The sequence below is a fragment of the Channa argus genome, chromosome 17, assembly GCF_033026475.1.
Source record: "Channa argus isolate prfri chromosome 17, Channa argus male v1.0, whole genome shotgun sequence".
Taxonomy (NCBI): domain Eukaryota; kingdom Metazoa; phylum Chordata; class Actinopteri; order Anabantiformes; family Channidae; genus Channa; species Channa argus.
In genome coordinates, this window is record NC_090213.1 from 5409999 (window position 1) to 5426495 (window position 16497).

A 16497-nucleotide genomic window follows, 5' to 3' on the forward strand; every position below is an offset into this window, starting at 1 on the left:
TCTTAAAGTGTTACCAGTTGTCAGTATAAACCTCTAAGTTTATTGTTATATTGTTACATTATAGTTGAGATTATATTATCATTCATGATATTCATATCGGCATTTATAAACAACAAAAGGCACTGATGTTACACTGTAATGCAGATTTATTCCCAATAACTCCTAAAGCAGTATGTCAAGACAGCAACATAGTTTCTCAGTATTGCCATTGTGAGTAAATATTTTTGTGGGATGAAAAGCAAGAAGCATTTTTTTGTTTGTCTTTCATATCATTCAGAAAGTTCAAAACAGAGTGATATCTTCATCCTAGTCATAACCAGGGCGCCCCGCATTGTAATCGATTGAACGTGTGTCCAGCTGCTCTTGCTGATCTTCTTTTTGGCCATGAGCTCTGGGAGAGGAAGACAGAATCCGGATTAGAAGGCAGAGAAGTAATTATAAAATTAAGTAGTGATAGATATTGTAAATATATATATATAGTTAAAACATGTTACTAGGAAAGAAACCTAATGCTTCTTCATTACTGGGTTATTTGAAAAACTGGTAGTTATGGTAAAAGCATTTCCTTACCCATGGATCAACTTGGCAACTGTGTGAAATAAGAAGGAAAAAAGAAACAAACATTAAACTGAACTCACTGACTGACATTGTGTGTAAAGTTTAGCCTAAACCTATAAGATTCAGTCACTTCCTAGAAAAACAACAACAACAATAAATGTAATAATTTTAAGAGGAGCTTAAAAATGTAACTAGCACAATTTTATCACATGAAATCACCATTCTATAATTAAGACGGACTAACCCGTTCTCATTCCACACAGTCTAATATTGACTTCCTAAGGCGTCAAATTGGGCCTTATAGGTGTAATATACTGATGCCACAAATACCCTTTGGCATCACTCAGTGTCCCCCTTGGAACAAGGGCTCTGATACTGACGCTACAGGTCCACTGAGGCACGTAGGCACAAAAACTTTAGGGTAAGTTTAAGTTACACTAGTTACGTTACATACAGTGACAATGGCCCCAAATGCTTCCTTACTATAGAAACCACATGCCCCATACATCTTGCTGTAAAGTTGTACCCTGGTCTCCCTGTGGAAAAGTCCTATATCTTAATGTGCCATCCACAACCTCGTCCACCTCCCAATGAGACTTTTTGACTTTATGTTCCACTTCATTGCTTTAGGCGTCAAATATTGAAGTGTCATTGTGCTACACCGAAATTTCAGAGCACGATCACTGACCCAAACTTGTACCCTAAGCGTCAGCATGTAATGCAAAAGTGATTGGACAAAGCGGCGCTTTCTGACGCCTCTGGTATGAGAATGGGCGGGAGGGTTTGGAAATACATGGACAGATAATTATCGATAAATCAGTTATTTATGTGTCTCTATGTATTACTACCTCAACAACAACTGGATCTGACAGAATATTTTGCACAAATGAATGTGACACTATCAAGTATTCTGCAAGCGTAAATAGCCAAAACTAAAGTCACTGACTATATGTGTTTAACTAACATTCCTATTTGGGTTGGCACATTTTTTCTATTAGTTACACAGTGATTTTGAAAGTTATGTCATGTGAAAATATCTTTCATTTTTTAAAAAACAGTTGATTAAATTACTGTACCATGAAAGGCTCCTTTGAGAATCGTTCCAAAGAAGCACTCTCCAGGTTCAGCCATAATGACCACCATGGACAACACAAGAAAGGCCACAGTTAACTTCATCCTACAAAAAAAGCAAAAATGGTTTATTTCACAATAACTACGCTTACTACTTCTACACTTTTTATAAATTGTTTGTCATTATGTAGTTCTTACCTCTCGACTGAAAAAATGCTGGTATCACTGTTAGATTTCCTCAGGTGATATAGATGTGTGTCTTCTGATTTGAAGATAGAAGCCGTCTCCTTAAATATACGGGGCATAATTCACAGTCACCATTTGCATAATTTCGTATTCATATTTGTTAAACATTTACTTTTGGGAGGGGTTTATAATGGTTCAAATTTTAACCACTACAGTTACTGTAGTTGACACAGGCCTCCCTCCTCCCATCACTGTCTCACATTTCAGCTTTAGGGAAGTTGAAGTGAATAATGTTTTAGTCAAACTTAATAATATTTTCCACTGATTCATGTCTTAAACCCAACATAAAAATAAAAAATAAAAATATAAGACCCAAATCATGCATCCATGCACCTACACAAAGGTATTTTGGGGTCAACTGTAGGCAGCTCAGTTGTGAAAGCGGTCTTCAAAGAACATTAGAGGCTCGGTTCTTCCTGGTTACATGTTACCTGGTCAGGCAAAGCACTATGCAGGGCAGCAACAGGGGGCCTATTGATACTGTATGTTTTGGATGTCAGAGTAGGTCTATGAAACAAAGCAAAGAGCCTTAATAATGGTGATTTGATCAGTGAGGCTGATTAGACAAATCACTCGCCCCACTGGCTAATTCAAAACTTAAGTAGACCTAAGTAGAGGTTTGATTACAGCAACTTTGCTAAAACTGCAACTGTGCTGCTTTCAAATGTGTTTTTTCCTTTATATGGTCGTGGCTTAAACATGGATGTCGATATTCTTTAAATAAGGTAGATAGTTTTAATGTGGAGGGGTCACGTCAAATATGCAAAATGTGTCTTCAACCTATCCGTATATGGTCAGAATTTGCGTGTTGGTGGATGACATATTGTTTACAAATGCTATGCACTTATTGAGTTGATGCTCCCCCAAGAGGAGAATATATTCATCACTGAAACATCTGTAGATGAGAGTAAACAAATGCAACGAAAAAAAGAGAAGTAGCTGCCAAACCAACAAAGTGAACATTTACTGGTAAATACAAACCTTTAATAAACCTATACAATCAAAGTAAACAATATCAAGTAACATTGACTTTATATTGAGCTTCAGCCTCTTTTGGTATTTTTTACCTTAATGTTAAAACATTTGTCTATCTTAAACACATCCACAACATATGCTTTGTCTTAAACATTTAACAGTAATTCGGGGCATAGAAAAAAATAATTATGAATAGAATAAGGTGGACTGATATAGAATCCTTTACATTACCCCATTAGGTGTTCACAGTACCACTGCTTTGGTAAGTAGTGTAAAATTGCAAACATTTTAAGGTTCTGATTTCACTAAATTGCTTCAGATACATAGAACTGCAGCCTAAGGTTTCATTTCTATTCACTCTATGCAGGTTTTGGTCTCCTTCCAATATAAAAATGTTTGCATGGTTTGTTTTTGCATTTTACTTCTTTTTACTTTAGAAGTGCAGAAATTGTCAAGAACTCTTTCAGTGACAACATCAGTGTCAAAGTCAAAGAATCATTTCTTGGAAATACAGAGCTCTGAAATGAGGAGGGAGGCACAAGGAATGGATTCTCAACGCCGCCTAGCAAACCCCACTGCCTGCTTCTCAGGCTTTTGATATACAGCTTGAAAACATGCGCGCGCACACACACACACACACACACACACACACACACACACACACACACACACACACACACACACACACACACACACACACACACACACACACACACACACACACACAGCTCTACCTCATCATTGCCACAGAGCATGGAAGATGAAAAACCCATGAGTGTACGCATTTTGATTCTTAAATCAACAGGGTTTTGATTTTGGTTTTTCTACAGCAGAGCGTGAAGCAGCTTATTATCTGCTTCATTAATGACAGGAGGACAGAGGCGTTTGAGCGAGAGTGTGTGTGTGTGTGTGTGTGTGTGTGTGTGTGTGTGTGTGTGTGTGTGTGTGTGTGTGTTTCCAGTCTGTATGTGGACAAATGTGTGTAATCCAAAAAGGTGTCCAAGCCTCCCTTTGGTGCAATAGACATGTACGGGACAATTTTCCTTTCATTTTTTTATCGAATACAAAAAGCAGTAGATTGCATTGAGTATATCTGTGGCATCAGGAGAAATACAGGAAAGTACTTCATGAAATACTTACTGTTACTGGGTTGAATTCACTGAACTACATTTCTGCATCTTGACCTTTTCGGAGTATTTCCAAATGCATCAACAGCACAAACATCACCCAGCATAACCAGCTTGTACTGTCTTTATTACATAGACACATACCCATGTAAGATTTATGCTTGCGATTTTTGGGAACACGTTAGGAGAACGTGCACTGAATATCCTAACGCATAAGCGTGAATGATAATAATGATAATTAATTTCCTACTGCATTATAGGAGATGAGTCATAGTTCCTTAAAATGCCAAAATAGATTCAACATGTCGTCTCAGAGTTTCTACAAAAGTTTGTATAGCTGCATCCTGTCAGAAAAAAAAAACAAGTGGAGTTCAAATACAATACAGTTCAAATACATTAACCAGAGCTCAGATTACTTCTGTCACTGAGATGAAACCTATTAAGGGGCAAGGTCATCTAAAGGTCTGTGTAAGTGTTATTACTGCTAATGTCACTTTGCAAAATTGTGTGTTTTGTGCTGTGGAACCATTTGTGTGTGTGAGACAGAAGAACAAATCAAAGACCCCACATGACTTCACTAAGAGGTTTCCTGTCTGAACTTGAGCGCTCTGAGGTCTGCTGTGGCAGATAGGACTGCTGCCTTTGTTCACATTACAACCCTAATTAGGCAGAGCATTGTGTGTGAGAAATATGAGAGCAGCTCTCCGAGTGTGTGCAAATAGGTGTGTGTGTTGTTTGTGTGTGACTGGGATATTGAGAGTGACAGCTGAATGTTGCCACCAGCACGCTCCGCTTGTCTCCTTGTTTCACTTCAGACCAGCTGAGTGAACTGATGGCAGCAGGCCAAATGGAAAACACACATTTTTGCACTGCTATACTCGTGACGACTCTCACTCAAATACTACTGTTTGGTATAAACTTCAACAATTAACCTTAAAGTTGATCAAACCTGATTATAGTATTAAACCTAAAACCAGGTCTTCAGTCTCGGGCCTTTAAAGCAATAGTTGGGGACTTTTCAACCAGGTTTTTCTGAGAAAATGTTCTGACATTTATAGAGCTGACCAAGGCACTTAGCAGCTACATTTTCATACTTTTGAAAGTGTCTCTGAATGTGTGTCTCTGACTTGAATGACTAGAGTCATAGTTTAAGAGCTGACAAACTATGAGAGTTTGTAGCCTTTATGTGTGGACCCCTCCTGCATGGCAGCTCTGTGTAAATTCTGTGTCCAACATGGGATCAAAAAAAAAAAAAAACTTAGAAAGAACCTTCAGTAAACATTAAGTAAAACGGCAGCGCCGTGCTATTAAGTGAAATAAAATTGGCTACATTGCTTATGAATCGGAATTTCCAGAGAAAGTGAATCTTTCCTGTCTGGCCCTGGGGGACGTCATCTCTGGCAAAGCTAGAATCATCACATGAACAGGCCACTCACCCCCTACCGTCTGTCTATGTGATCATGTGTGTGAAATGGTGCAGCATTAAAGTTCCTCCCTTGTAAATGGCAGGCATATCAAAGAGCAGAGTCTGCCGGCACTGCCTGTGGTGCACACACAAGTAGATACCTACATGCAGCTAAAAAGCTCAAAGTCTGCTTATAGCTTTCTACTGCCCGAGGCGAGATGATGTAATTTTTATGTTTTACACAACTCTGTCCTTAAACACTTTAGTATGCAGACAGCTTTGCTTGTGCATCGTACTGTTGTTAGCCTGAAGCTAAACACGCAGCTAAGCTGGATGTGTAGTGGACACTGCAGGAGAACAAATGCCTTGCAGTTCTGTTGTTTAATTGTGGTTTAGAAGTTCAAATGTCGCAAAAATCCTGCTGGTCTCTGGTATCACCACCACAGATGTCAAAGAGAAGACTTCAAAGAAGTGATGTGAAGATCAATAGAACTGTTTTTGTAACTTTAGGTCTGTGTTTTAAAGTAGTAGTCATTTAAAGACACTAAAGAAAGCATTCATAGCACTTAACTTCTTCCAAATTTTGTTATGTTACAGCCTTATTTTGAAATGGATTAAATTCATTATGTGCCTCAAAATTCTACAAGCAATACCCCATAATGACAACGTGAAAGATGTTTGATGTATTATTGAGTTTAATGCAATATAAATGAAAAGTGTAGCTGTTTTTGTTTGTTTTGTTCAAGTCTGGATCTATTTCTTTTGAGGAAGAGAGAATGTAAAACCTATATGTGGTTGCATCAGGAAAACAAAATTTGCCTCACAAAGCCAGACAAGCTCAGTTTTTGCTGCAAGATCAGTCTAAAAAAATACTGAGTGTCAAACTTCATTGGAGGTGTGCTTTGGATCAATGAACAAAAAATAAATCTGGTCTTGGGCTGAAGGAGAGCTGCCATGAGAGATCGTAGTGGTATAGCAAATATTCCACCTGAAGTAGAGAAGAGTTTCCTGTAAACAGCAGTTTAACATCAGACACTTTGCTTTGAAACACTAATTCAAATTCTTATAAAATGAAGCTTGAGCCTGCAAGTCAGTCCCTGTACTTAAATTTGATCACAAATAAAATAAGTGTTATTTGTAAAAATCTCCTCTTCCTTGCTCATAAGAACAGCCATCTTGGTTTCCTTTTTTAAAATTCGGGGGGGGGGACATATACCATTATGACCACCTGTACAATCTAATGCAATCCAATACAGCAGCTCTGCCACCAAATCTACATTTACATGGTTATAATTTCTGATTTGTTTAATGTTGAAAATGTCAAATGTGATTATTATTGAGGTCATAGGTGGTGGTTGAGAAGTGGTTCTAATGTTTTGGCCCCCTAATTCATTTTAAATAGCATGGCCAAAACATTAGAAGTAGAATTAGTATTGTTGTTGATTGAGTCAGGTCCAAACCTTGAAATTTTAGTGCAATATTTACATTCTACATTTTGTCAGAAATATGCAAAGGGACTGTCCTCTACTGGTTGAAACCAAGCTACTGCAACTAAATATTGCTACTGGGCTGGTCTGGTTGGCAGGTAATGTATGCAAGCAGCCTCGTCTCCAACCACCCACCATTTCCACTCTCCCTCACCTGCCTCCTCGTCCCCTCCTGTAAAATCAAAATCTCCTGAGTTGGATTTTATGGGTTGAGTATAGTGACAGTGTAGTTAGATAGTTTTCATTCATTTTTTGCTGTTAAATTTTTAGTTGTGTGGTTGTACATTAGCTTTCTATCTAATTTTACATTAACACTCAGACATAACTGAAGCTAACTTGAAGCGATAAAGCTGGGGACCACTGTATGACTATAACATGTGTGCCCTAAACCAGCTGTAGCTGAGTTTGGAGCCGCTTGGTCCCACATTTTCAAGCTTCTTACCAAATCCTTCCTTTTGAGTCCCGTTTCTCGCCTAATTGCAAATGTAAGTCTAATAGTTAGTCTCCTTTTAGTTCAGCTTTTAGTCTCTGCCCACCTCCGAGGGGAATATCTCTGTCTTTAGCTGTTAAATGCTCCACTACATTTACCACTAGTCCCTGACTATATCCATACGACTGATATGTTCTGTGCAGGTAGTTTTCACTGGGTTTTTGGAACATTTTGCTGAAAACAACTGCCTGCTGCTGCCTGAAAATGTCACTGTCAGAATGGTGAGATTAAATCAGACAGCTAAACAATGACCTGAAACTTATTATACAACTGTGAAAGGCCAGTGGAGCCACAGATCTTGATGATATTTCTCTGTAGCTTCACGTGTCCAAGCAACCTCTTTGACATAGTTTTCCACATTTCATTTGTTAAATTGGATGAAAAAAACATAGAAATGAAACTAAAATATTTAAAGTATTTCATAAAGCCTAACTCGCAAGTTCACATAAAAGATGACAGAAAAATGCTCGGGTGCAGAGTAAATGCCCCTCGGACTAGTCCGAACCTTCTCTCTTTGTGCCAGCGATGCCTCTTTGCTGCTGGTGTTGAAATCTGAAAAGGGCAAGTGTGACAAAAATGGCAGAAGCTGACGTTGCGTTAACACCTACGTAAGCATTCATGTTAAACGTCCCCTTCTACACAAAATGGCACTATATACATGTGGATAAATCAAAAACAGTGTACAGCTGCAAAAGCTCTCCGAACATCAACACCTTATTATTTTCCTATTTGTAACATGTTATATTGACCTACATAACATTTGTGATTAATAAACCAAAGGAAAATACTGCCAGGCAAGTGGGGTTAGTGTGTGAAACAGGTACTCGGAGCTGTGTGTGTAGACTGTACACACAAATACAAGCACACACACATCCTTACACACTTGCCTGAGGAGACAGCTTGCAAACAGCATGATTTAGGAGCCAGGCCATTGGCAAACAGGAGTGTTTAGTAGAGAAGGAAGGAGACAAAGCAGAAAGAAAGGATGAAAGGGGAATAGAGAAATCACAAAATCCTACACATGATAACACTGGTACAAAATGTGTTATAAAGGCCCAATCTACTCAACTTGCACAAGGAACCTGTGCATCTTTGGGGTAAAACCAGTGATTTTTGCATCGGCGCGTTGTGTACAATATAGTATTGTATAACTACTGACACTAAAGTAGGAGTAACACTGTGATTAGTCTTTAGTATTAGTATTTAAAAAGTCCTGCAACAGCAGATGTAACTAGGAAAAAGGCATGATCATGAATTGATTATTAATAATTTATATGATGACTAAAACACCCCGGAAGAACCAGAGTTTATTCCCTAAAGAGGTGGTCTCGGTCTGAATCAAACTGAACCACAGTGTTAAAACGCTTTTGGAATGGTTCAATTACAGAAAGCTTAGTCAGCCTGTCATCACCCCTTAAACAACAGAAGAAGAAACAGAATTTAAATTGACCCACAAGGAAGATCCAAGGAAGACTGGAAAAAGACAGGAGAAATGAGAGCACGGAGGTGCAGTGCTTAGGCCATGAATGGGACAGCAACAAGATGTAGGGATGGAAGGTAAAGTTCTTTACTGCACTCACAAAAACGTAACATGAAATTCAAAGCTAACATGATCAAATGTAAACAATTTAACAAAAACACAAACCAAGGTTTGAACTTTAGGTTGAGAAAATGACCTTAGACGTTGCAGTAATTTCTGTATATTCCTAGCATTCATATACCTTGACAATAAACTGCTACCCATTCAAATATAAATCCATGAATTTTCATACTACCTGCCAGGCAGAGTCCAAAGATGGTGAGAAGAACCAGGATGTAGAGGCAAACTTCCTTCGAAGTTTTCCTGAACCTAATGAAAAGCCAAGAAAAGCCATTCGAAAAACACTAGGCATGAGAATATTCCAGACTTTTTATTGAATATGCTATATGCCCAAAGTAAGTATGTTTTTAAAAAAAAGCATAGGTATTAAAGTATAGCTGTAGCTTATGTTGTACACATTTCTTTGTTTACTGGTTAAACACACAGCACAGTACAGCAAAAAAATTTGACAAAAAGAACCATTGGTTCTTTGACTTTAGGAGAGAAAAGCCGCAGCAAAAATGCAAACCAGTCAAAATAAGAGGACAACACCTTTCAAAGAGATGTACATCGGTGGTTTATCAGGTGATATCAGAGACCCAAAGAGTCGATATTTCTTCCTTGAGTAACATTCAGAGCTGGGTCAAGTCTGTCTTGGCACAGTATTGTAAACGTAGACGAGACATATACAGTATTTAAGCATTAAAATGTCATGAAATTGAATGTAATGTGCTGTAATAATTACGAGTAAGCACACGGTGGAAACACTTGATTACATGTCAGTGTGCTTTATGGAGTCCACAACCAATAAACTCTCACTTTTTCTTTCCAGAAGAAAGTCATTTTTCCTCCAATAATTTACATTGTGTTTGGCTCATAATGCAGATTACACATGCAGCTGTTGGATCCCACTCTAAGCAAATAACCCGGTGTCATAGAATCCTCCTGAAGTGTCCCCAATGCTCTGCTGATGTGCCCAAAGGAAATAAACAACTCCGGGGTGAGGAATGGCTCCTTTAATTGAACGAGGTGTAAAAAAGGCTCAAGGATTAGAAATGTTGGATGAGCCCACCCTTGCTGTTGTGTGAGACCATTCTCCACTTTCCATAAAAATGTCAACAAATTCTCGAGTTAATGTTCAGTAAATCTTTCCCACCAAACTCACAGAGTCCTGGATCGAAACCTGAGAACACCACAGGGTCAACTGTGGATTCATTCAACTGCACCTGTAGCACACACACACACACACACACACACACACACACACACACACACACACACTTCCTGGACATTCTTGACCTTTATACTGTAGATGGCCACAGAGTGACTGCCAAATATTGACAGCAGTGCTTGTGTCTTTGCTCTTTTTTGACCAGGTCTGCACTGGTTATTAGTAAGTGTGGGTTTGTCTGAGTTCACATAGTTTCACATGCCATGATAGTTTCACAGAAAGTCCTTTTCTTTAAATCTGTCACGGTGTGCAAATCTGTCTTAGAAGACAAACAACAATGAAGACGTTGCAGCTGTATGTGTGGATGCCAACCAGTCATGTTGTAGTTTACATACATTTCTGTACAAATGCAAACTGTTCATCCTTGAAACTAAATGGATATTTGAAACATTAACATTCATTCACATTCATAATAATAGTACAGGACAATTCAAAACATATTGCCTCAGGCTACAGCTGTCATCAGCCTAGAGACATCAAAAAAATTCTAAAAATGCACAAATATCAGCACCTCAACAATTCATGCATTTTAAAAATGCAATTAGTTTTCTTTTTTTTTTAGTGTGTAATTAGCAATACATTAAGACTTTCTTCTCAGTTTTCTCTCTCTGTTAGAAAATCTTGTTGTTACGTTGCAGCACAAGATAATGTACAACATATGACGGTAGAAACTTTCTTATTGCAGCATAAACAAAACATATATTGGCCAGCATGAGGACATAAAATGTCGGTAAAAGTGTGGAAGGATCTGCTTCTTTGTAAGTCTGTAATATTTGTGCATTTTAACCCTGAGTTTTGCTGAGCTCTGTTCAGTGTTTGCAGCCTCACACTCTCAAAGCATGAAATGTCCTTACCTTCATCACACAGATTGAGTTTGGATAAGTTGTGTCCGTCGTAGGCCTCCTCATACATGGAGCCGTTCTCCCGCTCTTCGTATGTGCTCAGATACATGGCCTTGTTCTCCATCTGCTCCTCCTCACTGAAGAGAGAAGATAACATACTGTATGATTCAAGCTCATCTCTCAGAGGCAAAATGTGTCAAAGTTGTTGTTACAATTACCAAGTACGAGAGGATTCAGATTATTAGATTATGACAATTTGCATCAGAATTGGGAAGACGCAAATATCTAATTTATAATTTTAATTGTTTCCTGCAGCTCAGACAAAGTTGTGTAAATTGATGCTGTTGGGTGGTTTTCTTTTCTGCTGTTTCTCAGACACCTACACTAAATTGTTTTTAGTTACCATTATATCTCTAAATCCAGAACCTTGTTTTTCTTGTACATGTCAGTGAGTCACGCACCACGTTAACATTGAGTGACATGTTTCTTATTCACAAAAGAAAAAAAAACGGGGTCCATCTGTTGTCAGAGCTGAAGAAGCTAGTGAAGTGGTATCGTAGCATTGGCTGTCTCCCACTCAACAAACCTGGTGATGTTTCTTTTCAAACACACTGGCTCCAGTAACGATCTCTTCTTGTTCATCAGATTCTGTTCCACAAACACTGAAGCTGAAGAGATTGTCTGCACATGCTGCTAACTCTCTCTTAACCCAGACTATAAAAACATTGTTGCCTTTTTTTTTTGTCTTTGGGGCCTTTTGATAGGCACCACATTTGTTTAGTTATAGAGAAACATTTAGTGGCGACTATGGCTCAGGCAGTAGAGCAGTGGTCCACCAATGGCAGGTTTAGAGTCCTGGTTCCTCCTGTCACTTGTCAAACTTTCCTTGAGCAAGACACTGAACCCCAAAGTAGTTGCTATGTATTAAGTGTCCACCATTTACCATTTAACATCCATCAGTGCAGTGATGTAATGTTTTTGAGCAACAAAGTAGCTTGACCATGTAAATGAGTTTTTGGATTTAGACACAAGTGACATAAATTGTTGGTCTTAGTCCAAAAACGGGTTTTAAAAATGCCAAAAATATATTTTAAAAAGACATAGACAATCTATTATATCAGTAGGGGGCCTCATGACTATAGCAATTCAAACAAGTTTTGACTGCTGCCCTCTAGTGCTGTAAAACAGGTTGACCAGCTGTCACCATCTCTGTTGCACTTTTCAAGCTACACAAACCCACATACATGCAAAGCTGTAGGTCCAAGATAAACAGAAGGAAATCATTGTGGTGTGAGGTCTGGGAGGATTGTGGCTGTCTCTCAACCAGTGTTATGTGATTAGCTTCCTTCTGCATTCACACAGTGAGACGGGGGTTGTGATTCTGCTCCATCCCATCTTTGTTTTTTTGCCTCTTACAAGGGTATTTTAGAGAAGCTCTCGATAAATTTGCATAAACCATTATAGAAAGGTCAATCATGGGGCAGAAAAGGAGTGATCCACCTGATCATACCTACTGGCCATGAAGAATATGTGTAGGTGGCTGTGGATTCTCATAATAATGCATCAGAAAAGCCAAAGCTCACATTATTATCTCAGTCAAGTGGTATTAGTTCACTGAAGGTCACTGGACAAATACTGAGCCACGTGGTTTTGAAATAATCACTTTGATTTGTTCATCTACACATCCCAAAGATCCATTTCCACCCAAAGTGATAAGGCAATTTGTCTCCACAGCTTTATCATCCAACTCAATTCAAGGCACCAGAAAGTCATCTCAGGTCAGATGTGATATAAAAATCACTCCAGCATGTTCTGGATCTACCCTGGGATCCAGTTGGAAAACCTCCTTATATTAAGTAGGTGTGGTGGAGGCATCTTGGACATTCGCCTGCCTTTTTGACAGCAACTCCAAACTCCTTAACGTCTGAGATTTTCATCCATGTGAAGTATGCAGCAGTAGTAAACTTTATCTTGCATTCACATCATCTGAGAAGGATGATAGAGGTGGAAAAGATCCAAAGGTCCCTGCGTTTAGAAGGAGTGAACTCAAGAAGGCTGTCAAATTGTAGAGATGTGTTCACATTTCTATTAAATCATTTAATTAAATGAGAAACACTGTGGAAAATCATTGTAAAAAAAAAAAAAACTTTACATAAACACGTTGGGGACAAGCAAATTACATCAGTTTGCTGAACCATTTTGTCAGTGGATATTTTAAACTCTCAGATACTTTGTTATATATACAGATATCAATAATAGTGTGGGGAAAAAATCCAGTATCAGTTTTCTTACATTTGACAAAATACTCACACAAACAGGTAGCACAGAAACAGCTGCGATGAAGTATTTATGGGAGGCAAAGAATGAACAGAAAGTTATGGAAGGATTCCAACATGTTGTTTCAAGACCAGGGGCCAAATAGACTCATAAATCTATTGAAAACATGCCCTCAGGGAAATAAAAAGTGTCTCAGAAGCCACTTATCATGGGAAGTAATTGTGTTTAAAACAAATGATTGACAATATCGTCCCACAGGTCCAGCTACTGCTGACCTACTCTTTTCAAATCTGGCACAAACTCTAGTACAACTCAATTTTAAATTTAAAGCAGGTTGAATTTCATATTTTATCCGTCAAGAATTTGACTAGTAATAAATCCTAATCACTACCTTTTCCACATCACATGGTAGCCACACACCAGACTGTTGACTCTGGGTCGGACACAGCGGGTCAGAGTATCCCAGGCTACACATGATGCAAACCATAAAGTCAAAGGGAAGGCAGAGCAAATAGATACAAGTCATGACAGAAAGGCTGTGTCACACACAGACATCTGAGGGAAAAACGGTGGGTGTTAAACTCCCACAAGCCCTGGCGGCAGATCTGTGAGTGTTTGACGAAGTAGTTAAAAAACGCTCAGTTCTGGACTTTCTCATTACACAGGGGAGACAGGGGTCAGATTGACATTTAGACTGAAGCTAGGCAGGAATCATTAGGGCTGCTAGGAGATCCGGCTAAACCCTCCGTACCCCTGCATATGTGTTTGTGTGTGGGTGCATTCATGAGGTGAGTTATCTTTTAATTAAACTGACTTTGGTGAGACATAATGCTTGTTTCATCACACACACACACACACACACTGTTGTCTGTTACTCTGTGTCATCAGAGGATGGTGGGAAAGCAAAGTCCACATCTGTCTGCTCACACTTCAACTGCAATGCCACACAGAATTTACGATAAAGAAAACCAGATCTAGAAAGGATGTTACACAGCATTCTTCCGGTGCAGCTGCACTCACAATAGGTGACAAAAGGCCAAGAAAAAAGCTGCCTATTGCATTTCCAACATTATATAGCCACAGTCCAAACCTAACATTAGGAATAATAAATAACTCTTCTTAATGTCTGCATCTGATTAAACACCCAAGAATCCTTTAATGCTCAATATGGGCCATCTATGATTCCCTCAGGCCTCTATCACCGAAACCAATAAGACTGAGCCCTTATAGGAAGTAGACTCTTTCCTTCTTCGAGCCCAATCCAAGCATTACAAAGAGTTCAAGGTTCAGTGTGACAACAAGCCAAGGAAAAGCAAGGCTGCACTACAGGCTGTGTGTGACTATGATTGTGTCTTAAGTGTTGGGGGACATGGTCGCCATCTTGTCAGGTTTACCCTGACTTTCTATTGCAGAGCTGCACTCTGTGTTTTGACTTTTTATGGTTCTGAAAATAGTTGCTTCAGTCAGTCAGAGCTGCCGCCATAGTAAGAAGTGAGAGGACCTGTACTCAAATTAGCAGATCTTGCAGTAAAGCCACTACAAACGCTGTTGCTTGTTACTGGCAATTAATTTCTCCAGGTAGGGTCCTGTTTTCTCTTTCCATCAAATTTGAAAAACTGAAACAACAGGCACAGATAAACATACCATTTACTGTAGATCACAAGATGGCGTCCGCAGCCCACAGCAGTTAACGTGCGTGGCTGAATTTCACGCATCTGTTAGAAACAAGAAAACCTCACACAAAATCCCACTGACATTTGTAAAACTACTCAAAATGTAAATACTTTTTTTTAATGTAACTTGGTCCATGTGAGTCGGTGAGCAAGTCAAATGGCTGCAGCGAGTTTAGACGCTTAGCACTAACAGCAGGACTCTAACAATGTTGGGAGTTTTCACAGCGCAGAGACGAAGGCTGGAACATTCTGAACTTCAGCAGAGAGCACTGGTGAGTTTTACACATGTGGACTTCACGCCCCCACAAGCTCACAGTTTGGGTTTTAAACAAAAACCAGACAAACTCACTTTCCGCGAGCTCCTCTTCAGCCCCCCTAAGGTTGGACAGATTAGCAACTTGTTAGCAGCGGCGATGATCGAAACTCAACCAATGAGAGGAAAGATCAGGCTTTACGCTCCCCAGGTCAGTGTGATTGTTACAGCTCAATCCACTGCACTGATGAGGAAGTTACTTGCTGCTGAATGAAGAACGATGCTAATCGCTAAAATAGGTTTTTTTGACAGATGACACATTCATCAAAAGTCAACCACGCTCCACTTCTCTTCTCCAAGCTTTATTCACCGTGTGATTTCAGTCATCAGGCCTTCGTCAGTATGATTTACAAAGGTTACTCCCGGCTTCCATATACACAGGATTACAGCAATACACAGCATCATCTCTCAGCTGATGATGCTGGAGCGACAGTTTTGCTGAACTGAGAAAAAGACACCAAAGATTCACTCAGCAAGAGAAAAAATAATTATCTTGTCATGTGCCGTTGCATTGTAAGACAGGTGCTGACAGGAGGAGGTAAATTTCACCACTGGGCACATTAAAAGTAGCGGAAGCTTTTCAGTCTCACCTTATCAGCTGACAATTAGAAATAATAAAAAAAATCACAGCTTCGCGTTTCTCATAATTTCCCACAAAATGCTGATGCGCCCTGACGGTGACTCCTGTTGTCTGTTGTCTCTCTTCGTTCAGTCCGTCAGCTGTCAGAGTGGTGGCGAAAATGCTTTGCATTAAACGAACAAGCAGAGTAAAAATGCTGCACAATCCATGCGCGCGCAAACACTCTGTCTCACTCTCTTACACACACACACACACTCTCCCTCACTCTCCCTCTCTCTCTCTCTCTCTCTCTCTCTCTCTCTCTCTCTCTCTATCAGACTCAGCCAACAGCTCTGCAGTGGAGAACAAGCTCAAACATTTGGAATAAAATAGCTACAACATCGTCATGTGACCGTCGATGAACTCCAGCTGAAGTCCAGCGCTACAAGCAGCTGAGAAGATACTAAAAGGTTGCTGCACCTGATGAACACTGCTGCCCTCTGTTGGATGCCAGTACTAAAGTACAAGTAGGACTGAGGACACAGTTTGTGTGATTTAATAGATATGTGAGCGAGTCGGATACTCGCGGAGGAGAATAAAGGCCATTCATTGTTTTTAAGCCTAATCTGATAATGGTAAATGATGATGCTTTCAGGAACCCATC

General features: G+C 39.4%; 1 protein-coding gene across 1 annotated transcript; it reads right to left on the minus strand.

Moving 5' to 3' along the window:
* Positions 1-128: 128 nt before the first annotated feature.
* LOC137102895 (uncharacterized) lies at positions 129-16102 on the minus strand. The gene is made up of 7 exons (XM_067482826.1): positions 15865-16102; positions 11024-11148; positions 9135-9208; positions 1828-1916; positions 1635-1735; positions 571-589; positions 129-391 (listed from the first exon to the last, which is right to left on the minus strand). Exons 1-7 carry the CDS (start codon positions 16023-16025, stop codon positions 307-309), a joined length of 654 nt encoding a protein of 217 aa, XP_067338927.1. The 5' UTR covers positions 16026-16102; the 3' UTR covers positions 129-306.
* Positions 16103-16497: the final 395 nt, after the last annotated feature.

Coding starts and splice junctions, on each gene's coding strand:
- LOC137102895 (XM_067482826.1), bottom strand. CDS start 16,025: ATGCAAAGCATTTTCGCCACCACTCTGACAGCTGACGGACTGAACGAA. Junction 11,149..15,864: donor TCTAATTGTCAGCTGATAAG/GTGAGACTGAAA, acceptor TTCTCTCTTCAG/TGAGGAGGAGCAGATGGAGA. Junction 1,917..9,134: donor CTTTGGACTCTGCCTGGCAG/GTAGTATGAAAA, acceptor CGTATATTTAAG/GAGACGGCTTCTATCTTCAA.